At 40.9% G+C, this 27,426-nt stretch overlaps 1 protein-coding gene across 2 annotated transcripts in view; it reads left to right on the plus strand.

The window, feature by feature from the left end:
• reep6 (receptor accessory protein 6) overlaps positions 1-27,426 on the plus strand; it is a 74,122-nt gene that overhangs the window by 31,301 nt on the left and 15,395 nt on the right. For both annotated transcript variants that reach the window (XM_067230464.1, XM_067230463.1), the window contains exons 4-5: positions 1,523-1,691; positions 24,348-24,430. In XM_067230464.1, coding sequence (XP_067086565.1) covers positions 1,523-1,691; positions 24,348-24,430 — 252 coding nt within the window. The remainder of the gene's footprint in view (positions 1-1,522; positions 1,692-24,347; positions 24,431-27,426) is intronic.

The raw sequence follows: 27,426 nt of genomic DNA on the forward strand, positions 1-27,426 counted from the left end.
GACTGTCTCTCCACCTTCAAGAAAAGGCTCAAGACGCACTTGTTCCGGGAGTACAACGGTACTTAGGAATGGTTCGCTTGACCCGATGTCAGTTTCCTCAAGGATCACAATGACTCTTGCTTAGAGACTTGTTGCTCTTGTGGTTAGTGGTAATTGTTTTAAATTTTTGTTCTCGCTGTGATATATTGTTTTTATTACTGTTGCTTGCTTTTTTCCACAGGTACACTTGCACTTATAGCGGTTCATGTTGTTTAATTGTAACTTGTTTAACTACATGCTCTTATGGTTCTTCCCTTTGGCACTTACTTTGGTTGTTCACAATGTGTGCTTCATGTTTTGGCTACTCGCGATGTTTTTTGGCTATCTTGTTGTTATGATCAGTGACCTATGCACTTTGTAAAGCTCTCTCTTGGAAGTCGCTTTGGATAAAAGCGTCTGCTAAATGAATAAATGTAAATGTAATTGGCAGCTATATTGCATATTTCTTGCAGTAATGTATTGTTGCAAATGAAGCCTTTACTGCAGCAATTATGTTTCTGTCTTCTTTTTTTTCAATACAGTAACCATACATTCTATAAAGCTACTCTGAGATGGGTCATTCATTTTTTGTTCTGAATTTCTGCAGCAAAAGAAACAAAATGCATGCATTTACTAAACCCAACAAAACAAAAATGTAGAGAGGCTTTAAAAGAAACTTTATTGCAAACACAATCTATAATCCATATACTGTGAGACCTGACACATATATAAAAGAATGCAGTTTCTGTAATTCCATCTGATGTTAGTGTTTTTTATGACATTGTGCTATGATTGACTAAATGTTCCTGTGGAAAGAGAACGTGTGTTAGTGTTTTGGTAGACATGGTGTAATGTTTAGTGTATTTTTGTGTTATCTCAATTAGTGTTTGAGTTTAGTTAAAAATGTGTGATTTTGAGCATGAAATTAACTGTTTTGCCAATTGTGTGTTGTAGGTGTGTTGGTGCGTTAAGAGTTTAGGAAACTTGTTGGAAGTATTGAAAAAATTGCGTCATAGCGATTTGTCATAGCGACTGTAAAAACTAATGAAAATATATCAACTACCCTACCATGATGCCCACAAAACAAGATAGACCCTCACCAATAATATAATTACGAAAATATAGACTGTCAAAACATTCTGTATTTGTTAAAAAAAACTTTCATGCTATGTTGTCTATCATTCTGGCAAAGAAGTTATCTAACATACCAGTGTTCTCTTACTCTATGTCAAACAGTTGGGTTGGATAAGACAACTCTCTTCTGCAAATCTCCACTCAAGACAGAGGGCCGTCCTATATCAATCTATTTCAGTTACATCACAACCAAATTGAGATGCCTTCACATTGAAAACTTCAGGCTTGTGCTCCTCAGGCCTCTTTGCCAAAGCATCAAATTAAACAATCTAGTTGGTGTAGATAAATGTATAATTTTCTGCCATTAGAAGGACAAGTAATTATTTGTTTTTCAGTGTATTATCTTATGTCTCTCCTTATTCTTGTCTAGTGCTTGTTCTTGTTGTGGTGCATGGCCCCAGTAACATGGAACGGGTCTCAGATTCTGTACAACCGTGTAGTAAGACCTATCTTCCTGCGCCACGAGGCCACAGTGGACAGCATGGTCAGCGACCTGAGTGGAAAGGCCATGAATGCAGCAGAAACCGTAACCAGAGAAGGTATTAAAATTGTGTCATTGGTTCCAATAAAGCTTTGCTAGGTGAGTTTGGCGAGAGTCTCACTGTACACAGTTCTTACTAGCTCCTACCCACAATGCCCTCAATATGTAAAGGGGAACATGGTGGTGGACATAAACATCACAGCCCACCCATTAGCACAGGAAATAAACAATATTACCATTGTTACCTCATGTGGAGTTATCTTTAGTTTGTCTGGGGGTTGAGCAGGGGTATGTGCATAGGAGTGCAGTACATTCAGTAAATCCTCTATAGATGTGGCAGTGTGGTGTTTCCCTAGTTTGAGCATACATCTTTACTGATGAGATATTGTATCAAGTAGTCAAACAACGCATCTATACAATACAAATATGCTATGCTTGGCCATCTGATAAACAAAAAAATGTGTAGCAAAATACTCAAATTAATATAAAAAAGTGCTTTGGAGTGAAGAGTTGTATATTCACATGCATATTCATTTAAGAGTAGATGAAACAGTCTGACACTTTGTCACACACAATTATGTTAATCATCTTAGCTAGATAGTAAAAACGAGCAATAAATAAGGAATTCTTTGAAGTGCAAACCTTTCACAAATCCTAATGTCATTTAGCAGACGGTCTTATCCAGAGCGACTTAGAGTAAGTACAGGGACATTCCCCCCGAGGCAAGTAGGGTGAAGTGCCTTGCTCAAGGACACAACGTCATTTTGCACAGCCAGAATCAAACCGGCAACCTTCTGATTAATAGCCCGACTCCCTAACCGCTCAGCCATCTGATCCCCCTTACTAAGACTATTAGAGTTAGTCTACATCTTTAAGTGCAGTCACCTTTCTAACTCACCTCTCTGCTACTAGGTCCTGCCTGCTTACTGTCCTTCTGACCTCCCCTTGTCTACTGACTGACCTCCCTCCGCTTACTTAATACTACAGTACATAATAAAACTCACCTTCAGCCATACAATCCTGTTAATATTAACACTAGAAGCGCAGAGTGGATCCACAACTTCCTGACGGGAAAGCCACAGGTGGTGCGAATCAGCACACCTCATCCACAATGATCCCCAACATAGGCACCCCCCAGGGCTGTGTGCTCAGCCCTCTCCTGTTCTCCTTGCACAGCTCCAACCTCCTTGTTAAGTTTGCTGACGACACAACCATTGTGGGCCTCATCTCTGGCAGTGATGAGTCAGCCTACAGAGAGGAGGTTGATACCCTGACATCATGGTATCAGGACAATAACCTATCTCTCAACGTCAGCAAGACCAAGGAGATGATTGTGGACTATAGGAGGCGGCAGGAGGAGGAGCATGCACCCCTTCACATCAACAGATCCGAAGTGGAAAAGGTCAGCTGCTTCAGGTTCCTTGGGGTGAACATCAGCAATGACCTCACCTGGTCTGCTCACACGGACAAGGTGGTCAAAGCGGCCCGGAAAGGCCTCTTCTTCTTGAGGAGAAGTTTGGCATGGACTCAGTCATCCTCACTAACTTTTACAGATGCACTATAGAGAGCATTCTGACTGGTTGCATCACAGTGGGGTATGGGAGCTGCAAAGACGGGCTGCAAGGCCCTACGTAGTGTGGTCCGGTCTGCTGAGTTCATCATTGGCAGGAAGCTCCCAGCCCTACAGGACACCTACCACACACGATGCCTCAGGAAAGCAGGCAAGATCCTAAGAGACTGTTACCACCCATCCTTCAGTCTCTTTATCCTGTTGCCTTCTGGCAGGCGCTAACGTAGCATTCGGTCTCGCACTAGCAGACTGGACAATAGTTTCTATCCAAGGGTCATCCGGCTTCTAAATGGACACTGATATTGACATTGATACATTTCTCACTGGTCACTTTACATTGATACTTTTCTCACTAGCCACTTTACACACTGTCACTTTCAGTTCAGTATTGCACTTACCCCCCTTGTCTGAGGTTAGTATAGGTCTTGTCTTAGGTTAGTTAGGTCTATAAGGTTAGTATACAGTCCCTGACAAAAGTCTTGTCACTTATCAATTTTGTAGAAACAACTATTTATAACCTGACTTTTAATTAATCAATTGGTTTTAGAAATGGCTCATATGAAAGCTAAAACCCTCTCAAATTATGTTTAATATACTCAAATAAATTTGCTTCACTGAAGAAAGATTGATCATTTAATGAACACAGAAAGGTCAGATCGCGAATACAAGCGGCCGAAATGAGTTTTCTCCGCAGGGTGTCCGGGCTCTCCCTTAGAGATAGGGTGAGAAGCTCGGTCATCCGGGAGGGGCTCAGAGTAGAACCGCTGCTCCTCCGCGTCGAGAGGGGCCAGTTGAGGTGGCTCGGGCATCTGATAAGGATGCCTCCTGGACGCCTCCCTGTTGAGGTGTTCTGGGCACGTCCCACTGGGAAGAGGCCCCGGGGAAGACCCAGGACACGCTGGAGGGACAATGTCTCTCGGCTGGCCTGGGAACGCCTCGGGGTCCCCCAGGAAGAGCTGGTGGAAGTGGCCGGGGAGAGGAAAGTCTGGGCCTCCCTGCTTAGGTTGCTGCCCCCACGACCCGACCCCCGGACAAGTGGAAGATGATGGATGGATGGATGGAGAAAGGTCAGATTTTGGCAAGACAAAAGTTTTGTCGCCTACAGAAAGTAATGTGAAAATTTAAGAAATAATTTACTTCAAATACAAAAATATGTTGCATAACATCAGTGAATTAAGTAGTGGTGCTGTGACATCCATATTTAATATCTTGTATGACTTCCATTAGCTTGAAGAACTGCATCCATGCGGTTCGACAATGATTCATACAATTTATTGATGAAGTCATCAGGAATAGCAAAGAAAGCGGTCATCAAGATTCTTTGGTTGCATCTTCCATGCTTCCTCTTTCATTCTACCCCAGACATGCTCAATGATGTTCATGTCTGGTGACTGGGCTGGCCAGTCCTGAAGCACCTTGATCTTCTTCGCCTTGAGGAACTTTGATGTAGAGATGGAAGTATGCGATGGAGCACCATCCTGCTGCAAAATTTGACCCCTTTTATGGTTGGGAATGTAAGAGGTAGCTAATACTTCTTGATATTTTAGGCTATTGATGTTGCCTTCCACCCTGCAAATCTCTCGCACACCCCCATACTGGATGTAACCCCAGACCATGATTTTTCCCCCACCAAACTTAACAGTTTTCTGGGTGAGTCTCGGATCCATGCGCGCTCCAGTAGGTCTCCTGCAATATTTGCGGCGGCTGTGATGTAATTCAACCGAAGATTCATTTGAGAAATCCACCTTCTGCCACTTTTCCAGCGTCCATCCTTTTAGCAGGCTGTGGGCCTTGGCAAATGCCACACGTTTTTTTAATTGACTTTTGTTTAGTGCTGGTTTCTGGGCACTGATTCGACCATGGAGGCCATTTCGAGACAGAATTCTACAAACTGTCCTGGTTGACAGGGGGACTTGAGGTGACCACCAGGCCTGCAGCAGAACTGCAGGCCTGGTGGAGTTCTGCTGCAGTGGAAAAGGGGCTGGCCTTGGATTTTCGAGCCAACAAACGGTCCTCCCGAGCAGTTGTCTTGCGGGGTCTGCCGGACCTAGGCTTGTCAAAAACATCTCCAGTCTCTTCAAATCTTTTTTTAATTCTTTGTACTTGGCGCTGAGACACATTGAAGGTGTCGGCCACCTCAGCAGTGGATCTGGTCTTCAGCCTCTTGATAATCAACGCTTTGGTCTCAGACTGAATCTTAGGCATGTTGTCAGAGGTCAAGTTGCAGTTGATGTGAAGGTCTGGTGTGCTGGGTTCTTTTTATACACACCCACTAATTGATTGATCAATTATTGATCACAGGTGAGGCTGTAATCTAGGATTGGGTGCATCATATGACAAGGCGACAAGACTTTTGTCTTGCCAGAATCTGACCTTTCTGTGTTCATTAATTGATCAATCTTTCTTCAGTGAAGCAAATTTATTTTAGTATATTAAACATAATTTGGGAGGGTTTTAGCTTTCACATGAGCCATTTCTAAAACCAATTGATTAATTAAAAGTCAGGTTATAAATAGTTGTTTCTACAAAATTGATAAGTGACAAGACTTTTGTCAGGGACTGTAGGTCATTATGTGTATTAGAGGTCTAGTATATTGTATTGTATATTGCATACTATTGTATATTTAGGAGGTTTATTATTATTTTATTTCTAATCTATTTTAGATTATCATAGATATAATCTATGTTCTTAGTACTTCTATGTTATGTTATGCCAGGTCGCTTGCGTTGACTTGTCCCAATAATTTCAGTGCCCAGTCTGACCTTGTGTTGTTCTGTGCACCTGACAATAAACTTGAAACAGGTGAGGGGTAATTTGACCCCAGTAAAGATTTATTTTACATAATCATCTTCGCCCTTGATCAAATTCCAGGACCCTGCATCCTTGACTTTTCCTAGATATGTGTTTTATCACCCAGTATTTTTACATTTTCAAAATGACACCAGAGAAAGCTAATTTAAGATTTTGCTCCTTTTGATTTAATTGCACACTTGGACATTTTTTACCCCTGCCTTTCAAGGCTACAATTCACCTTTCTATCAGTAGATGTCGCAAGGGTTCCCTTGCACAAGTATGTAATTGAGACAAAGTTTATTTAACCTAAATATGTATAGTTTATATATCCTAGTCTATAATTATGTGCAAAATGATAAATGAGGACATAAATGAAGACAATTACATATTTTGCCAGTATAATTGGATCTAATTAGACCATTGAATGTTCATGATGTCCCTGTGGGTTTATATTTTTGACTGGTAACAACAACGCGATCTTGTCAGACGACTAAAATGTTGATAATATCGGGCTACTATAGACCAACTGCAGTGGATCGGGTGTGAAGATACAAATGTTTTTCTCTTCACTGGGATCAAATGACCCCTGCTCTGCGCTTCTTAGGTTTAGGGTTGCAAAGGGGAAAAACATTTCCGGAAACTTTCTGGAAACTGTCCATGGGAACTTAACATGGGGAATTTTGGTAATATTTGGAGTTGGAAACTTCACGGGAAGGTGGAACTTAAAGGGAATTAATTGGAAATTTGGGGTAATTTTACAAGAATGCTATCAAAATATAAAATGGATGTAGTCCTGAAGGAGTAATCCTAATAATATTAATAATACTAACAAACACAAATGTCTTTCAAACACGTATTTATTAACTAATAAAAATGTATCACAGAAACAACCATCTTTCACACAAAAACATTAGACAATACACACACAAAACCATCTGGCCATGAATCAGATGATGATCAGAATCCGCATGAGGTACATCATTGATGCTTTTTTTTAAATATCTGCTTCTTTTCTTTATTGAAGCTGAAGTACCTATCTTCAGCTTCAATATTTAAAGGACCACCCTGGATTTTGTCAAGCATCTGGTTTAAGGCAATTATCAATCAGTCAGACAGCTAGTGTCCAACAGGAAACAAAACTTTTTGAGGGAGAGGGGAAGGGGGCTATGAAATAAAAATCAGTTCACACCAGACATGCCGCGTTTAGAAGCATCCCAGATGCAACCCTCCACGCAGCTTCATGAGAGCTAGGTATATTTTCTAATTTTGACAGAGGTCATGTCCAAGCCGTAAGGTAAAATACAAAATAAAAGTATGAAAATCGTGTGCCTTTCCATAATGCGAGTTTACCAAATAAACGGGAAAGTAACTGACATGCCTGGCTTAAATTCGCTTTATGGTATATGCCCCTGGTCACAAAAAATTAATATTATTTCACTTCACTACTTCAGTTGCAAAAGGCCAGATTTTACATCATGGATGACAAGAGATTCATCCTAGAAGTTGAGCAACACTAATTGTATGACACCACAAATCCACAAATAGATTACACTATTTTGTATCTCGCAAACTCGCCAATACAGCTGCCTCACAGTTCCTCTTCTGAAATGCTGTACAACTAAACCTATACAAGTAAACCTGGGGCCTGTACTACGAATCAAGATTTGGCGTTAACGAGGTAACTACAGGTTCAACCCAGGGTTTTCTGTATCACGACAGTGGATCACTTGTTACCGAGGTAGATTGCCATGGTAACACTGCTGAACGCCTAATGTTGGGGAGAGCTAAGGGGACTGTAAACCTTAGGGGTGTTGTCGGAGTGTGTTCGCCCTTGGGTGTCGGTTAGAACACAAATGGATCCAGAAACGATCAGACTTATGGAGTTTTAATGAGTAGTGAAAGTAAGGTGTGGTCTACAAGAAATAAGAGAAATACAATTACTAATGTATATCATACACAAAGGAATAATACACAAATCATCTTGTTAAAGAGACCAATTAAACATCAGAGCCTACTGCCTTCAGAGCTCCGCGTCTAAACTGTCGACTCGCGCACCTCAGTAAACAACGTAGCATCAATAGCTTCTGAACCAGCGCGTCCGTTATAACATTTAACACTGGCGCTCTTCACGATTTATAACGAAACTCTGTAATAACAATCCTACTAACAAAAGGCAGCATACATCTATGAACAAACATACAGATACTTACAATTCGTTCATTGACGCACACCGCTTGGCTCATGCACAACATTAAAATCTAACTAGCAACGTAACTCTCCTCTCGATGCTAGTCACGCTACTAACGAGTCGCACTGCACTCGCGTCACTAACGGGCGGAGCTACTGTTTAACAGGTAACCTACAACACACAAACACAGTAGCTCTATAGCCTTTTGTACACCTAACCTGGTCGGGAGCTGGTTAAGTTGGAGTTCAGAGATCAACCGGTACAAAATCCCCGCCCACTAACTCATGGAGTTAGTGAGTCTTGAGGATAATGGCGTCACCGTTCATAGAAGATCCTATGGAGCTTGGTGCGCGGATAGTGAGAGGTGCGCTCAGAAGAGCCAGAACATTTAGAGTCCGACAAATCCCTTTGGCATTCCCTGATGAGTATCTTTATTAAAGATATATATTCTCAGCTGAGAGAATTACGTATCTTTGCTCATCTCAGCTTTTTGAGCTGTATGTTGCCAATGTGACACATCGAAGCGAAAAATAATAAATAGGACATTGAAAGAAAGAAATGGTGAAAACCCCCACAAAAGACTCAAAAAGCACAACAAAAAAGCCACAAAAAGGTATAAAAAGGAAAAAACTTGTCTCGTGTTCAGACCACCACCATTAGCAAGTCATTACAGACACTTCAATCACATCCACACGTTCACACACTCTCACCATCTGTGTTGCAAGTGGTAAAGAAAACTCAAAAGTGTACCCCCAAAATGCTCTCTGGGCAGGCAGACACAGTTTCCTGATCATCTAGGACCTCCACTTGAGAAAGTAAATGGCATATTTGATCAATATTCAGCAACCACGTATGGCATACATACTGGCGTATGACTATTAGTTTCACTGTTACCTCTGTATGGCACAGTGGGACGACAGTGGGTGGTGGCAGCAACACCACTGTATTTCCTGTCACTGCAGAGAACAGTAATACATTTTCCTCCTACAATATTCATAAATAATTGTTGAATGAACATGGTCACACAGATGACTTGAAACATACATATGCCTGGGTTTCCGAGCTGCTGCCACCAGGGTCTGAAGATATGCCCCCTTCCACTCCTTCCATCATGGGGCGACCCTGATAGCTGGAGAGGGCCAGCTCCTCAGCAGGAGTGAAGTCCTGTGGAGGAGGGCCCCCTCCAGTTTTCTTTGCCAAATTTTTCTTCCTGTTGGCTGCAAGCAATTTTATTGTTCGATAGGCCCTTTGTATACCAATATCCTACAAAAGGGACTCAGGTAATTCAGCCTTGTACTTGTTGGCCTTAAAATATATGCAAGTATTGCCTACTGCTACTTACCGTTTAGATTTTTTTTTTTAATTATTATTATTATTTGCTCCCATGATCGTTTGCCACTACCAGGGTTGCAACTAAAATAATACAGCAACAGAAGTTTAACGTTATGGAATGCACAAGTGTAATTATGGTCACATCTTGTGCCTGGGGTAGTGATATCAATAAGTCATGTAGCTTACGCATTTACAGCGTCTGCTATTTTCTGCCAGCTTGGCAGCAGCGACTTTGTTGATTTTTGCCTGTATTATATGTCTGTATTCCTGATATGTTTGTATTACAATATTTCACGCAGGAGGAGTAGACAAAGTTTGTAAGATTGTCGGCTCCTCCTGCGTGAAAAATATCCCCTTTAAGAGAGTGTGGGGCACAGAGACCCATCTCCACGTCATGTTTTATTTTAGTTGAAGCAGCCTTTTGACTTTTGTTTCTACACCCTTCAACATGCCTTGACACTATAACGCACTCACCCACACATTCACACCACCGATCTGCCGACTAACATACCTCGTCAGTTATGTTTGTATTTTCTTTAGTTAATTAATAAATTACTTTGTTGCAACTCAACACTGGTGCATGCTCACCCATTTTTGCCACAAACCTTGAGATGTGTTTGTGACAGCCAGACTAAATTTATATCACAAATTCGAATTCAAAATGTTGAATGGAGAATATGGGTCCCCTAGACAAATTTCCAAAAGGAGAAAACAAAGCAGAAAAATGACCATGACCTACATGCGGACAAAAATACCAGCATCTGTCACATATGATTGTGAGCTACATTGTTTATTCAATGCAGATGAATTCTACTTTTAGTGTCAAACACACTCACTGGCCACTTTATTACGTACACCTCGCCAGTACCGGGTTGGACCCCCTTTTGCCTTAAGAGCTGCTTTAATTCTTCATGGCATACTTTCAACAAGGTGTTGGAAACCTTCCTCATAAATGTTGGTCCATATTGACATGATAGCATCACGCAGTTCCTGCAGATTTGTCGGCTGCACATCCATGATGCGAATCTCCCGTTCGACCACATCCCAAGTTCTCTATTGGATTGAGATCTGGTGATTGTGGAGGCCATAGGAGTACAGGGAACTCATTGTCATGTTCAAGAAACCAGTTTAAGATGATTTCAGCTTTGTGACATTATCCTGCTGGAAGTAGCCATCAGAAGATGGGTACACTGTGGTCATTAAGGGATGGACATGGTCAGCAACAATACTCAGGTAGGCTTGTTGCGTTTAAACGATGCTCAATTGGTACTAAGGGGCCCAAAGTGTGCCAAGAAAATATCCCTCACACCATTAGGCCACCACTACCAGCCTGGGCTGCGTTTCCCGAAAGCGTCGTAAGCCTAAATTGATTGTAGAATCCATCGTAGGACGAATCTTAGTTTTACGGGCCCTTCCTAAAGACATCGTAGCTAAAGTGTCTCTTGAAAATTCGTAACTCTTGAAAGTGCATAGATTAGCCTACTCCTTATGAGCATGTTTGGGAAACGCACGTAAGAAATATCGATGGTTTCGTTTCGTTCGTTTTTTGCTCGATCGTTGCTACGATCCATCGTTATCGGGAAACGCAGCCCTGAACCATTGATGGATCCATGCTTTCATGTTGTTTACGCCAAATTCTGACCCTACCATCTGAATGTCACAGCTGAAATCGAGACTCATCAGACCAGGCAACGTTTTTCCAATCTTTTTTTGTCCAATATTGGTGACTATGTGAATTGTGGCCTCACTATCCTTCAAAAGAGAGCCTTAAGAATTGTAAATAAAACCACTTATAGAGCACCAACTACTCTACTGTTTATTAAATTAAAAGCACTAAAATTCAGAGATATTGTTGACTTCAAAACTGCACAAATTATGTACAAAATAACTAATCAACAGCTATCGAGGGTTCAAGGGTTGTTTCAAATGAGAGAGAGCAAACATCTCTTAAGAGGAACATTTGTATTTAAAAAGAAACTTATGAGAACAAATTCTAAATATCACTGTATCACAACCAAAGGAGTTAATGTATGGAACAGCTGCAGTGAAGAGATGAAATTAGTTACAACAATTAGTAATTTTAAAAGACTATTTAAACTGAATATATTAAATGGATACGAAAAGGACTCGAGGTGATAGTGTTGTATACAGGTTCCTTGGTCTACTTATTAAGTCTAGTATGGAGGTGTTATTATTTGATTTGCTATAGATAGACAGAAATGAAGAAGATAGATGGAAAAGAAAGAAGATTTTTTTTTGAATGTGTATACATGTATGTATGCATCTGTATCTATGTGAATGCATGGGTTTATGTGAACAGTAGGTAGGTAGATTTATGGTGTATGTAAAGATGTATGTATAAGAGAAGCATCAAATTGTTTTGTATTTAACTAAAGGATAAAGATAGAGAAAGGGGGTAGGACTTGAAAAGTTTGTTATGAACTTCTTCCTACTCCTTTTTGAACATGGGAATTTGTAATTTGAATGATTTATAATAATGTTGGAAGATTATGCTGAGAAGTACATGACCTTTATTTAAGCTGTAGTTTTAATTTTATATATGTATGCATGTCTGTATATAATTGTTTTTATTTTATATATTTATTTACATGTTCAAAAACTACTACTACTACTACTACTTCTTCTTCTTCTTCTTCTTCTTCTTCTTCTTCTTCTGCCCGTAGCCCATCTGTTCCAGGTTCGACATGTTGTGTGTTCAGAAATGGTATTCTGCATACCTTGGTTGTAACGAGTGGTTATTTGAGTTACTGTTGCCTTTCATCTCAAACCAGTCTGCCTATTCTCCTCTGACCTTTTTGTCCACACAACTGCCGCTCACTGGATATTTTCTCTTTTTCGGACCATTCTCTGTAAACCCTAGAGATGGTTGTGCGTGAAAATCCCAGTAGATCAGCAGTTTTTGAAATACTCTGACCAGCCTGTCTGGCACCAACAACCATGCCATGTTCAAAGTCACTTAAATCCCCTTTCTTCCCCATTCTGATGCTCAGTTTGAACTTAAGCAAGTTGTCTTGACCACGTCTACATGCCTAAATGCATTGAGTTGCTGCCATGTGATTGGCTGATTAGCTATTTGTGTTAACAAGCAATTGAAGAGGTGTACCTAATAAAGTGGCCGGTGTATGTATGTAACGTGTGTTTCAGCCGGAAGCTAGTGCACGCGAGTATTGCAAACTTTAACAGAAGCTTTTTAGAAAAACTAGCACTCCCTAAATCACTGCCCATAACACCACCCTCTCAAATTGCACACAATTCTCAAGATGATTCCATGTGTACACACAGACCAGGCTAGCATTATCCAGCAGGGATTATTTCTGTCAACTGAGCTCATAGACAGCTTATAGAAGTGCAGATCCAGGTCAAAGAAGTTAAAGATAGAACTACTGTGTGTCAGCTAGTTCAAAAGAAATGTTCCAGTAAACAAAATACTCATCAGTCTAGGTATTCTGTCAGTATATCTTCAAAAGAGGGGGTCAGGTGGCTGAGCGGTTAGGGAATCAGGCTATTAATCAGAAGGTTGCCGGTTAGATTCCCGTCCGTGCAAAATGACGTTGTGTCCTTGGGCAAGGCACTTCACCCTACGTGCCTCTGGGGGAATGTCCCTGTACTTACTGTAAGTCGCTCTGGATAAGAGCATCTGCTAGATGACTAAATGTATAACACTTTTTAAATGCTAACTTCCATGAAAATGAATGGCTGATTACATTAGTATATTTTCGAAGACTTCTTCAGCCTTTGACAGCCTCTGACAAGACTGACTGGCTCAACCTTTAAATGTGACACAGTCCAGTGAACAGGGGCTCTTGTCGGCCTTCCATGTTGTCAGCTAGAAGCCGAGAACATTTATTTTAATTTTTTTTCATTTTCGTGCATATTACAAAAGTGTTGAAGTGTTGAAGAAGCCACTCAATATAATAAACAACATGTTTAGGATGTTGTTTATTATACTAATAATTAGTTGTTGTTTACCTAAGCTTCCAGTTGAGTTGTGGGCACGTCATGTGATTTGATTTGCATCACGGTGCAGACGGTTTTCCCTAGGCTACTTATAGGCGGTTAGGTGGTCAATGGTTCTCTGATGATCACTAGATGGCGCTGTCATTCATATCCGTGTTGATATAGTCGGTGCGCACTGGATACAATGTGTACGGTGGCCGACATGTGCAAACGCGCTGCAAATTAAGAAAACACATGCATATAGACAAAACACAAGCAAATTAAGAAAACATCTTAATTAATTTGACAACACATGCGCAGCATTCAGCAAATACACGGTCCGTGTACCTTCTGGCCATTGGTTTTTTCTATTTTGCAACCCGTGTTGACAAACGCAAAATAGGGCCGTAATATCGTTTTGTCACTTTAGTAAATCGAACACACATTTAAGTATAACGCCTTGTTTTTGGTTGTTTCGTTTTTTGGGGGAAAAATGAAATAACCATATAACACAAATGGTATAACGAGACATTAATCGATGTTTTGATTATTCCATATCCTTTATGCTGATATCTGCAAAAGATGAAAAACAGGCTCGTAATATCGTTTTGTCCATTTCGGATGTCAGAACCGGATTATGGGGAAATGCTTGGATTCCGTTGTTTTGTTTTATTTTGGAATAACTGAATAACCATATAACACAAATGGTATAGCGAGCCATTTCCTTGTTTGTTTGATTATTCCATATCCTTTATGCTGGTATCTGCAAAAAATGAAAAATAGCCTCGTAATATATGTTTGTCCATTTTGGATGTGAGAACCAGATTATGGGGAAAGGCTTGGTTTCCGTTGTTTTGTTTCATTTTGGAATTACGGAATATCCATATAACACAAACGGTATAACGAGCCATTTACTAATTTGTTTGATCGGCCGTATTATGCATACTGGCACAAGTGAAAAAGAGAGAGAGGAGGAGAGATGTGAAACTATTGGGGGGGTTATTACTTGCGAACACCAGAGGGCAGCAACGACTAGCTTTAAAAAAAAAATCCTGTGATCTGCAGGCCTACAATCTTTACGACATGGCAGCAGGTTCTTTAGTAGAAGACACACACACACCAAACTGAGGGCACGCGTTTGCTAGTTGCTACTTAGTTAATAAATCTTTGATGAACCCAAGTTTCTTTAATATATATTAGAAACATTACAAGACGGGGCTCCAGTGTGTGTTCAAACAAGGCCAAAAGTGCCAGACGGTATCAGTTGAAAAAGACAATCACACCCGTGCAAGTAACACTCCACGCCCCAACCCTCCCTCCCCCCACCTAAATGACCGCTTTCATATCTGTTGTACGTTTTAATGAAGTGCATTGAGGCAATCATAGTAAGAAAGTTGAGGTCATGTGGGCTACCTTTGCAGTTTACATAGACACACAACTGACAGAGGCACTGTTGTGGATACTTTTTTCAAAGTTCAGATCATATTCCAAATTCAACTTCTTCAAAGTCCAAAAACAGCACGGAGCAGCAACGAAAGGGTTCCCAGGAAATGTGATTTCCTTTGTCTGTGCTACACCTTTTATATCCAACAAATTACACCCCTGAACTTTTAAAACAGATCTATTGGCCTACTACAATTGTAAATATCCTATGACTTCTGCTCCAATTGGGCCTTGATGCAATGCCATCGAATATTTTCTGCTGTTTCTGCCACGTTTTTGGGGACTAACCAGGGACCAAACCAATAACTTGTGCCCAGTTCCTCTATTCTGCCCTACTACATGTGTTTTCCAACACCAGTTGCAATCAACCCTGGGTTATAGCCCTTCACCATTGCATGGTGCCATTCATTCTTCACAGGTCACACCCATCAAGTCAAAGTGACTAGTAACTGGTCCAACTCCATGTCCAAGCCCATGGTATCTGTGGAGGAATACAGTCATCACATTTGTCAAACCCTCCCCACACAAGTCCAATGACTTAATAACTTTCGTGTAGGCCCATACTATAGCAGTTTGCAGACATACAACACAGATGAGACTCTATATAATAATGGTAATAGGAGGGTGTTGCACTTTTCTGCATCTCTTTTTCTCCACTCACTTCTTTACCTTCTCATGTTTTCCAATTGTTTAAACAAGTCTTTATACTCTATTCTCTCTGTATTCTGCACAAAAGATGACTGTGTACTGTATATAAAACATTCCGGCATAAATCCACGTATCTCCACACTCAGATCCTGTCACCCTTCCCCAGTCCGCTGCTGTTTTCAACTAACCTATATACTACAACTGCATAATACAATTCCTGAAATTCAGTTATGGCTTTTGATTTTGGAAAGCCACCCCAGGATTTCAGTGGCCATCTGGGGCCACTCCTATAAAACATTTCTGGGGGTGCCACTGCTTTTGCCTGTTAATGCCTGCACTGCAGCGAAGAAAACTATATGACAACAATAATGTTTAATGTAACTGGCCCCTCTAACAGAACCTCTGGCCCCAATGTAACTGCCGCTCCCCCCCCCCTCCCCCTGCTGTCTGAGGTCGTCAAATGTAAGCACTCATGGACTGCCTCCTGTCCATTTAAAGTAGACCTACTTGGTTGGAACTAGCTGTTGTGTACACATTTATATGCAAATTATAAACATACAACAAGAAAAATTGTATGTAGACACAGCCACCCCTCTAATTGTATTCACTCTCATTCCCATAGCTATGGTGGTCTCAAACTAGCATACTAACTTTAAGCGCAGACGTGTAGGTTGATATACGAATCGTCACAAGCAGAACAGCAATTTTCTTTCAAAGGACATTTTTAAATTGTGTGTAACAGGGTATGAATGCATTGATGTAGGCTAAAACGTGTTGTACATTGATCGATGTAAGGACAACAATTGTATTGTCACTACAATGGCCTTTTGCAAAATTTAATAGATTTAAATGTAATGTTTTGGGTCAAGTTAACTCTACATTTAATCCAAACTGAATAAAAGTTACATGAGAAAATAATATAGTTTTTTTTTGTGGTGGGCCGTTATCGGCGTTAACGCGCTGCGACTCTTATCGACGATAAAAAAAAATATTGCCGTTTATCTATTCTCAAAGTTGGCTTGGGAGCTGGGTCTATACCACGCAAGCTATGATGACTTTCACCTTGATATTTTAGCGCGGATGTATACCTAGCCGAATTGCACTGTAGGGGGCTAGAACGAGTCTTCGAACCTGTGTGTATGCCTTGTGTATGAAATTATCACATCAAACGTGACGTGCTAACATGGATGCAGCTATGAAGCCGCCTGGTTTGCTATTTTTAAGAAGCTTCCCAATGGAAACCTCGACAAGACTAAGGTTCGTTGCACCTTGTGCTATGTGGAATTATTTTCCGTAGGAGTTCTTCCAGTCTCAAATACCACCTAAACGCAAAGCATCCCTTAGCTAATGCGGAAGATGCCGGGCCAAGCAATGATGTAGCGCAGGGGAAGAGTCGTCGTCAAACTACAATGTTTGAGTGCAACCGAGGCAAGCCCGTCAGCACAGCTCTATCAGCCAAGCTAACTAATCTAATAAACAGTTAGAAAATACAAGTACATTTTATTGAACATAATTTATTTTCATCACCAATTATCATAGTAGAACATCTTTCTCAAGCAGTTTGTGATGCATTTTGGAAACAGGAGATGAACTCCTGGTCTAATGCGCCACCTGACTTGAGAAACCCGTTCTCAAAGACTTACTTTTAGTCATTATTTGGGTAGCACACATATTCTGAATGCCTTCGGCGGAATTAAAATGAGCCATTTTAATCTAGATTAATCTAGATTAACGCCAATATTACAGTGAGATTAATCTAGATTTTTTTTTAAATCTATGCCCACCACTAGTTTTTTTATAAATAAAAAGGGAAGATTGGCTCAATTGCCTCAATGCACTTCATTAAAGTTCAGGGGTGTAATTTGTTGGATATAAAAGGTGCAACACAGACAAAGGAAATCAGATTTTCCTGGGAACCCTCTCGTTGCTGTTCCGTGCTGTTTTTGGACTTTGAAGAAGTTGAATTTGGACATAGAATCAGAACTTTGAAAAAAGTATCCACAACAGTGCCTCTGTCAGTTGTGTTTCTATGTAAACTGCAAAGGTAGACCACATGACCTCAATTTGCTCACTATGATTGCCTCAATGCACTTCATTAAAACGTACAACAGAGCTGAAAGCGGTAATTTAGGTGGGGGGAGGGAGGGTTGGGGCATGCAGTGTTTCTTGCACGGGTGTGATTGTCTTTTTCAACTGATACCGTCTGGCACTTTTGGCCTTGTTTGAACACACACTGGAGCCCCGTCTTGTAATGTTTCTAATATATATTAAAGAAACTTGGGTTCATCAAAGATTTATAAATTAATTAGTAACTAGCAAACGCGGTCAACATGTGCCTTCAGTTTGGTGTGTGTGTCTTCCAGTGGCGAATTTAGACTCTTTTTAGGGGTCAAGCACCCCTAAATTTCATCTCAGCACCCCTAAAAATTATTAAAAAATCTAAATTATTATTGTTTATTATCATTTGATGCTGGTAGTTTAAGAATAAAGGGACATCCTTAGTTTTTTTATTCATTCAGTATTTTGCATAATAATACATAAATGTATTAATTGTTATCCAGTGAAATTAGCGGCATGGCGGGTAGTGGCCGTGGCCATCACAGCATTTTACCCTTGCTTCCCAACTTTACAACTGGCTCTGGAACCAATCGTCACTTCTAATGCCCTAAACCTCACAGCCAATCAGAGGCAAAGTGGGGAGAGGTTTACAGACCCACCTTACATCATCTAGTAGAAACTATTTTAATACAATACCAAAAATGATGTCTATTGATGTGTGCTAGCTTTACAGTAAGTGATGCTTTTGACTTTTGCTTTTTAAAGTAGTTCAACACAGGTAATCCCATTTGTTTAATAGTTTTTTATGATGTATGCTATACCAAAAATGTCTTTATGGTTAAAAGAACATGACATTGTTTACAAGAGCACAGATTCTACATAGATCTCATAATTTTGCTCTCAAAGTGCACCAGATTCATGCGTTTAACTTTATAACGTAATACATTTTCTTACGGGGGAGCAAACGAAACAACCAAAAACAAGCCGTTATACTTAAATGTGTGTTCGACTTACTAAACTGACAAAACGATATTACGGCCCTATTTTGCGTTTGTCAACACGGGTTGCAAAAAAAACAATGGCCACAAGGTACACGGACCCACAACACAACCAAATACATAAACGCGCTGCAAAAACAAAAGCACGCAAACCAAAAACGCTGCAGTACATAAACGCGTTGCAAAAACTAAAGCACGCAAACCAAAAACGCTGCTTCCAGTTTTCACAACGGAAGTTCTCCAGGCCTCTAGGGGGAGCGCTAAGTGGAACAGCTTGATTTTTGGCCCAACGGAGCGAGAGAGAGAGCATATGAGAAGTTTGGACCAACATGGAAGTAAAGAGGCGACATAAAAAGGTTAGTATTCATTTTTACATTTGGCTCTCCTCTTTTACAGTTTTTCAGAAGAGCAACTTCGATTTTGTTCCCTTTTCCAAAACAAACTTCTCATATGCTCTCTCTCGCTCCGTGGGGCCGAAAATTAAGCTGTTCCACTCGTTTTTTGGTTTGCGTGCTTTCGTTTTTGCAACGCGTTTATGTATTTGCAGGGTGTTTATGTATTTGGTTGTGTTGTGTGTATTTGCAGCGCGTTTGCTGAATGCTGCGCATGTGTTTGTGTGTCAAATTAATGAAGATGTTTTCTTAATTTGCATGTGTTTTCTTAATTTGAAGCGCGGTTGCACATGTCGGCCACCGTAAATGTGGGATGAAATCGCGATGCATCGTTTCTAACATCTTTGCATCGGTATAATCCGATGTACGCCGCCCTCGAATAAACGCCGCACCAAAAATGAACGTTGTGTAATAAACGCCGCCCTCGAATAAACGGCGCACCAAAAATGAACGTTATTTAACGTGAACGTTTCTTAAGCGCGCTCTCATCTCCACTGCTGTCAGTGGCCGATTCTCGTGAAGTCTCTCATCCACGTTTCGCGTGAGTTGGAGGCGAGTGTTATCATGGCGGAGGAAGAATTACACGTTCCTACGAATTGCAATAAATCCAAGGTTTGGCAACACTTCGGATTTTACAAGAAAGCTGGGAAATTTGACAAGACCCATGCAATTGGCAAGATATATCGTGCTGCTATAAAGTACACAGGCAGCACAGCTAATTTAGGTAGTCACCTGAAGAGGCTACATGGTATTTGTGTGGCGACGTCTGCCTCCCCCTCGGATTCAGCTATGGCTACAGTCAGTGGCTAGCTCCACCGGTACCCCTAGCAAGAATAGGAAGCTATAGAGGGTTTTCACGACGCGTCATCAGACCGCAAGTCGCCATATTGGAGGCACTCTGCATCACAACAAAGCACAGGCACTGAAGTATATCCCGAGCGTCGTCAAGGAAAATGGTTAATTATTGCCGTGTTTCAGGTTGTACCAATAGGACAGATCGAGAAAAACATTTGGAATATTATCGACTTCCAAAAGTTATTAAAAACCAGGGAGAGGAATGCCAGAGATTGTCAGAGGAAAGGAGGCGCTTGGCTACACCTTGAGTATCGCAATGATATCATACAGTTAAGGTTAGGTTGATTAAAGACGTTATTGCATTACTTACTTTGGCCTTCACAACACAACGGTCGTTGATAACTTGGTACTGCGTCTCCCTCACCCATCCACACACCATCTGGTTATAGGCCTCCAAACCTTTGTAGGATTTAAGGTCTTCCGCTGTGTATGGGCTCGGCAAGAAAACCAGGTAGTTGACTATATCGGGATATGCAACTTAAGGAAGAATCACCGGGTCGTCACGGATCCAAGAAGAGGGAGCTAACTCGTAGGGATCTGCACCGCCAATAAATCGTAATTTCTCGAAATATCGTGCCCTTTCTTGTGGTCCAAGTCCTTCCCTATATGCCTTTGCATCTTGGACGCGTTTTGATGAGCTTTTAGGTTGTTTAGACATGGCTACATTCACTTAAAGTATCCAAAGCGCACAATACGCCATTGTACTCTGTCAGTTTTTTACACAGAGTGCCTCCAGAATGGCCGCGCATCCGGGTTACCGCCAAGAACGTGACGTCGGTGAAAACCCTCTATTCTCCAAGAAGCAAATCCCTGTTGTGTACGACAAAGACGAGAGATAGCTGAGTCATTGAGAAAAACCTTAAAGTAGGACGTATGAGTTCAATTTAGTGTGTTGTGTTATGACAGTCTTTACAGCAGCTTGTGACTGCCAGTAATAGTTTACCCATTTTTTACATTCAGAGAACACATACAACAGGAAAGAAGGACTGGTTTAAGGCAAGGTCCAGGCCTGATGTTATTTTATCTTTTGTCAGAGACTTTGTTTAATATGTGAAATAAAACTTTCACTTGTTTAGTTAATTGATGATTTGCAGTCTGACAAAGAAATAAATCATTATGTACCATATTAAATTGCATAGCATCATATTCCCTTTGCTTCGCATATCATTGAATCGCATCGTGTCGAATCGCACTGCATCGCAATAGGGGTGAATCGTATCGCATTAGTAGTTGCTTTTATGTATCTTTAATGTATCGGATTGTTGGCAGTGCATCGAGATGTGTATCACATCGTCCTCAGTGATGGAGATGCACATCCCTACTCTGCATCCCTACTTCCAACACCTATGGTAGGTGAACAATATCCCCCTTGAATGCCTTTCATTCTTCCACTCAAAACAGAAACCAACTGAGCTGTTGCCATAATCAGCCTTCAGAATTACTGTTTGGAAGTCAAAATAGTCAACCAAAGATTAAACATGCTCTTTGTAAAATCTTTAACCAAAGGTAGCTTCTGCCTGCATCATATATGATCATTAATTACAAGACAGTAAAACAAAAAGAAGAAATGTATTTGAAATGCATGATCAAAGCTCATCTGTTATCTCAATTGGACACTAATTATCCAGACAGGCTTACATCTGTCCATTGTAGTGTGACCATAGATCGTGTGACCCTTGATAACATGGCTGCATTTACTTGTAAATAAGCACAGGATATTAGTTTATATTTGAGTAAGCATAACCTAAACTGTATGTTATATAAAATATTTTCAATATGGATAATAAGGCAAGCAGAAAACATTTACGCTACTGCCATTAGGTCAATAACCAGGTAATCTGTATTTTCCTGTAAAAATTGTGTGTGGGGTAAGACTTAACTACATTAAGACGGGTCAAAATATAGAAGAAAACATTGCAAGCTAATTCAACTTGAAGAAGGGTCAACCAAAGCAATGCAAGTGGAATCAATCAAAACACAGTTGTCAAAAAAACGATGCTCGGATACTAATCGATACAATTCCTTTTTTATTAGATTAGATTCTCATTTGCAATAGTATCGATATCAACACTGCCGTCTTCGCCTCCTCCAGTTGACACACAACTTCACACACAGCAGCAGAGGGGCAGCGGTGAAACATCCTCCAACCTTGATTGACAGCTTCCGTTACAGGAAGTGATCATATAGGCTACTACACCAGACAGTGGATGGAACAATAGCAGCGACACCTGAAGATTTACATGTAGGCCTATAATACCATGTGATATTGTGATACTGATATTGACAGATGGGGGCCTCTTCTAACAATCCAACAAGTTACTCAAAATGTACTCTGAAAACTCTGAACATTAGCTAATAAATGTGAAACGTAGTGTAGTATCACTCCGTGCTTCTTACCAAAAAATATTGTTTTTGGCACTACCTTTTTTTATATATATTTATAATATATTTTTGTCATGTATACCTTAATTATGTCTTTTTTGGGGGGGGGGCATTACATTTGACAACTTAAAAATAGTGTTGTCATTTATGTTATTTTTGTATTGTTGTAATGTTTATTAAAATAAATATGTCTGCCTCTTAATTTTTTTGTCATTTTCCCCCCGTGGTATCCAAAATTGTATTGAGTATTTTCCTGGGTATCTGTATCGAGTTTGAAATTCTAGTATCATGACAACCCTAAATCACAATAGGTTAATTTAGTTTGCCATTGATGCTGTGTTCCATTTGTCCTCGGAAGTTTGAATTTCCGGAAGTGTCAAATGGAACGCCTCAGGTAGGAATTCCAACTCGGAAAGTCGGAGGAACCCCTGGATTCTGGAAAGAGATCAACTAGGGTTAACTCTGGTGTGACAAAATTCCAGTTCAGACTCCCTAGGCAAATGGAACGCAGCATAACCACCAAAGATGTACCTTCTTCCATCATCCTAACTATTGTGCTATTACTGTGTGCCACAATGCCGCCAAAAGAATGGCCAACTTTAGTAGGAAACTGTCTTTTATGTACTTACAGTTTTTCTCGATTGGTTACACACATTTTCTGAATGCATACCTCATACTCTCAGAACTCTACACACAAATCAAAAAAACACACACACAATGGGCAAAACCCCTCACTTCTCCTGCAAAATTAAACTTTACATTCAAAACAATGTTATTTAATCTCAAAATGGTATTTTGTTTTCAAATGACAAACACAAACCATCATATGAATAGACATTTATAAGAACCATTTGAACACTGATGTGCTCAATGTAAAACACTATGATGAATGGAAAACACTTCTTCTTCATTCATCATAGTGAGTTAGGCCTTTTTTTGTTCAGTGTTACACTTACTACAGCTAGTACATTCATAAGTGTGGTAAAATATTTGAGAATATTGTTTTTATACTCAGAACACAGAAATACACGGTAACAAATATATTTCACGTATTTTTCCCAGAAAAACAATGTACACAAAGTTGCACATACAGTGCTCTACATACAAATCAACAGAATCATTTACTGTATTGTGTACACAGTTACATTATGATTATTTTTCTTTGTGTTTGCCGTAATGTTATGGCGTTATTTTCTAGGACCATGTTCATGATTTCAGTTTCCCGTTCAGGAGACAGAAGATGTTCCTGACCACCTTGTGTTGGTAATCTTTCAGTTCTGCCAAACAAATAGTAAAATACTGTAAATACTGTGTAGGAATACAAAGTAGGAATACATTTCCCAAATACTTGAAACATACTTTATTTTTAAAGTCCTACAGAACAGTCCACAGGCAATACTGTACTACTGTACTCATTGAGTACTGTATTGATATGCAGTAGGCCTACTGCAATTTTGTAGTGAGAGTAGATTTCTTACCTATTCTCATTTCGGAAAGTCCGGATGATGGATGCTACAGTGTACCTGCTCAAATTTGTCTGTACTCTTTGCCCAGCCTCCTTCATTGTTCAACCATGGTTGACTACATGGTCAACCAAAGCGGCTCGGATCTCATCAGAGATTATGGTCCTTGGCCTTCCTCATCCTTGTCCTCCCCGTCCTCTTACTCTCACTCCTCTGCCTCTGTTTCCAATGTTGGCATCCATTGCTCAAAAACAGAAGATGTCACTTGTTGCCCTTTTATGCTAAAGCTCTGATTGCTAATTGTAAAACTGTGTGACAGGTGTTTGTCCATGCGATGAGTCAGAGTGCGTATTTGAATGGCAGTGTGTTCCTTGTGAAAACAAAAGATTTTCTTCATGAGAATTGTGCCAAATGCAGAGAATTGTGTGTAGTGTTTTGAAAAAAGTGTGTTTTAGAACTGCAATTTGAGTGTAAAGCAGGAATTGTGCTTGTAGTTTAGCAGAATTGGTTCATGGGGTTGGTGCATGAGTTACATGTTGTGGTCATTGTGTCTCAAGTACCAGTATTTGTGTGTAAACAATTGAGAAAAACTGTAATACTTAATGTATGTATTTTCACTCTTCTCTGGCTGCAGTCCTTCAAACACTGGTGAAAAACAAGACTCTCTCTGCAGCACAGATGCAAACTGCCAAAGGCCTACCCAGCACAGATACATCAGTATGTAAACCAATTACACTTTTTTTCCCTCATCACCTAAGTAGTCCTAATAGCACTAGAACTGGCTCAAATATGATATGAAATCATTTTATAAGAAAAACATCTTTAAATCTGTATATCGGTATAAATTGTAATAATTTATACTAATGCGACCATTTTAGAGTTTAGAGCCCTGCGTGGAGAAGCTGACCATGGTAAATTGTACTATGAGCTAGCTAGAATAACTACTAGACTACTGCTGTGTGGGAATTGCAGGAGCTAACCTGTCGAAGGGCGTACAAAAATCCAGGGTGTTGATATCACAACCTGGAAACATACCTAGCTACATGTTTGGCATCTCCATTGTGTATGTAGTGCAAATTTAGCAAAACATTTTTTTAAGGGTGGGAAAATAGGTAGGCTAAGTAGAGCTACCACTACTAGTTTTGCATTTCAACCACGTGTCCTGCGATAACACCAGCCTGGGCTGTATTTTTTGTCAACTGTAGGTATATGCTTCTTACAGTCACTGTACTGTTGCACAGTATGATACAGTAATCCACCAGACTGACCAATCATGCAGTGCACTGCAGTCAATGGATGCATGGGTGCTAAAATAAATGTTTGTGCATAGTATACCGTGTATTGTGCTGAAACAGCTATTATATGTACATTAGAACATGTGTACATTACAGTAGATACAGTTACATACCTGTTATCATTTCTACATTAAAGGTTCAAATTATACCCACCACTGTAAATCGACTCAAATAAGGCTATTTATAGGCCTATTCTAAAGCCATGATTGGTTGGTGTTGAGTAAAGCAATGAGTGTTTGCACATGTGAGGAGTTAGTGTGAGGCACTGATGAATTAGTGTGGCATTTTGATTGGTTGTGTTTGAAAAAGGAAATCATGACGCTTCCTGTTAGAATTTTGTGTGTTACGTGGATAATTGTGTGATGTGAAAAAAGTTTTTATGAAATTGAAAACTGAGTCAAAGGCCAAAATGTGCGTATGGTTTTGCAGATTTGAGGTGTGGTTCTGGTGTTTGAGTGTCAGGTTTCAGAAAATTGTGTGAAAAGTAAGGAATTTCTGTGTAAGCATTTGAAAAAAACTGTAAATGTATGATGCGCTTGTCGATAAGTCCTCCTACACCACGGCATGATACTTGCTGAGCAAAAGCACAAGGATACAGTAGCTAACAACGCTAGTGCTAAATAAGTATTTAGCTGCTCGGCTCCATGACGCCAGGTAAGTAGGGCTTGTGAGACTGCTAACCAAAAGAATGAAGGCGAACGCACTTGTCTAGCAGACAAGTTCGTAGGTACCTAGCGAAAAATAGCCTCAACTTTCCTTGACTTTTATCTACGGTACTAATGCTGAGGGCTAGCTGATCTCGCTGTCTGTCTTACTAGCATGTCGTCTATGCGTCGTTGCTAACATGTGCTGAAGTTGTGACGTAGTGTCTAGAAAACTAGCTAGCATCAGTGCGACTCTGGAAACTTCCGGCTTCTGAACTGGTTGCAGTTCCACTCTGGTTCCATATGAGGGCGCTCACCAGTGAGTGCAGAATGAATCAGAATCAGAAAGGGATTTATTCGCCATGAAAGTTTGCACAGACAAGGAATTTGCTTTGGCAGGAAGGTGCATACAATAAACATATACCTAAAATTTAAATATGTAGACTAACTATACTAAGGGTACATAAACTAGCAGTACTAAGTGGGATAAATATAAGTTGCCGTAAATTACAATATAAAAATACAAAAATACAAATATTACAAAAAATACAAGTGTACAAGATACCATGTTATGGTGCAGTGCAAAAGCAGAGTGTTTTAGGCAATAAGTCATTTGAGTCAGTGTGGTCCCTTGGCCTTGTTGAAGAGGCCAACAGCGGAAGGGAAGAAACTGTTTTTGTGGCGTGAGGTATTGGTCCTGATAGACCGCAGCCTTCTGCCGGAGGGGAGTGACTGAAACAGGGAGTGTCCAGGGTGGGAGGAGTCAGCCACAATCTTCCTCGCTCGCCTCAGGGTCCTCGAGGTGTGCAGGTCCTCGAGGGTAGGCAGATTGCAGCCAATCACCTTCTCAGCAGTACGGATGATACGCTGCAGTCTGCTCTTGTCCTTGGCAGTGGCAGCAGCGTACCAGACGGTGATGGAGGAGGTGAGGATGGACTCAATGATGGCTGAGTAGAAGTGCACCATCATTGTCTTTGGCAGGTTGAACTTCTTCAGCTGCCGAAGGAAGTACATCCTCTGTTGTGCTTTCTTGATGAGGGAGCTGATGTTCAGTTCCCACTTGAGGTCCTGGGAGAGGATAGTGCCCAGGAAGCGGAAGGACTCCACAGTGTTGACATCGGAGTCACACAGGGTGATGGGGGTGAGTGGGGCTGTGTTCCTCCTGAAGCCCACAACCATCTCCACTGTCTTAAGAGCATTGAGCTCTAAGTTGTTCTGGCTGCACCAGGTCACCAGGTTGGCCGCTTCCCACCTATAATCAGACTCGTCTCCACCAGAGATGAGCCCAATAAGGGTGGTGTCGTCCGCAAACTTCAGGAGTTTGACGGACGGATGACTGGAGGTGCAACTGTTGGTGTACAGGGAGAAGAGCAGAGGAGAAAGGACGCAGCCCTGAGGTGATCCGGTGCTGATGGACCGGGAGTCAGAGACTTGTGTTCCCAGCTTAACGCACTGCTTCCTGTCAGACAGGAAGTCTGTGATCCACCTGCAGGTGGAATCAGGCACGTTCAGCTGGGAGAGCTTGTCCTGAAGCAGGGCAGGGATGATGGTGTTGAAGGCAGAGCTGAAGTCCACAAACAGGATCCTGGCATAGGATGCTGGGGAGTCCAGGTGCTGTAGGGTGAAGTGGAGGGCCATGTTAACTGCATCGTCCACAGACCTGTTGGCTCTGTAGGCAAACTGCAGGGGGTCCAGTAGAGGGTCAGTGATGGATTTAAGGTGTGCCAGCACCAGGCGCTCGAAAGACTTCATTACCACAGAGGTCAGGGCGACG

This window comes from Osmerus mordax, chromosome 27, assembly GCF_038355195.1.
Source record: "Osmerus mordax isolate fOsmMor3 chromosome 27, fOsmMor3.pri, whole genome shotgun sequence".
Classification (NCBI taxonomy): Eukaryota; Metazoa; Chordata; class Actinopteri; order Osmeriformes; family Osmeridae; genus Osmerus; species Osmerus mordax.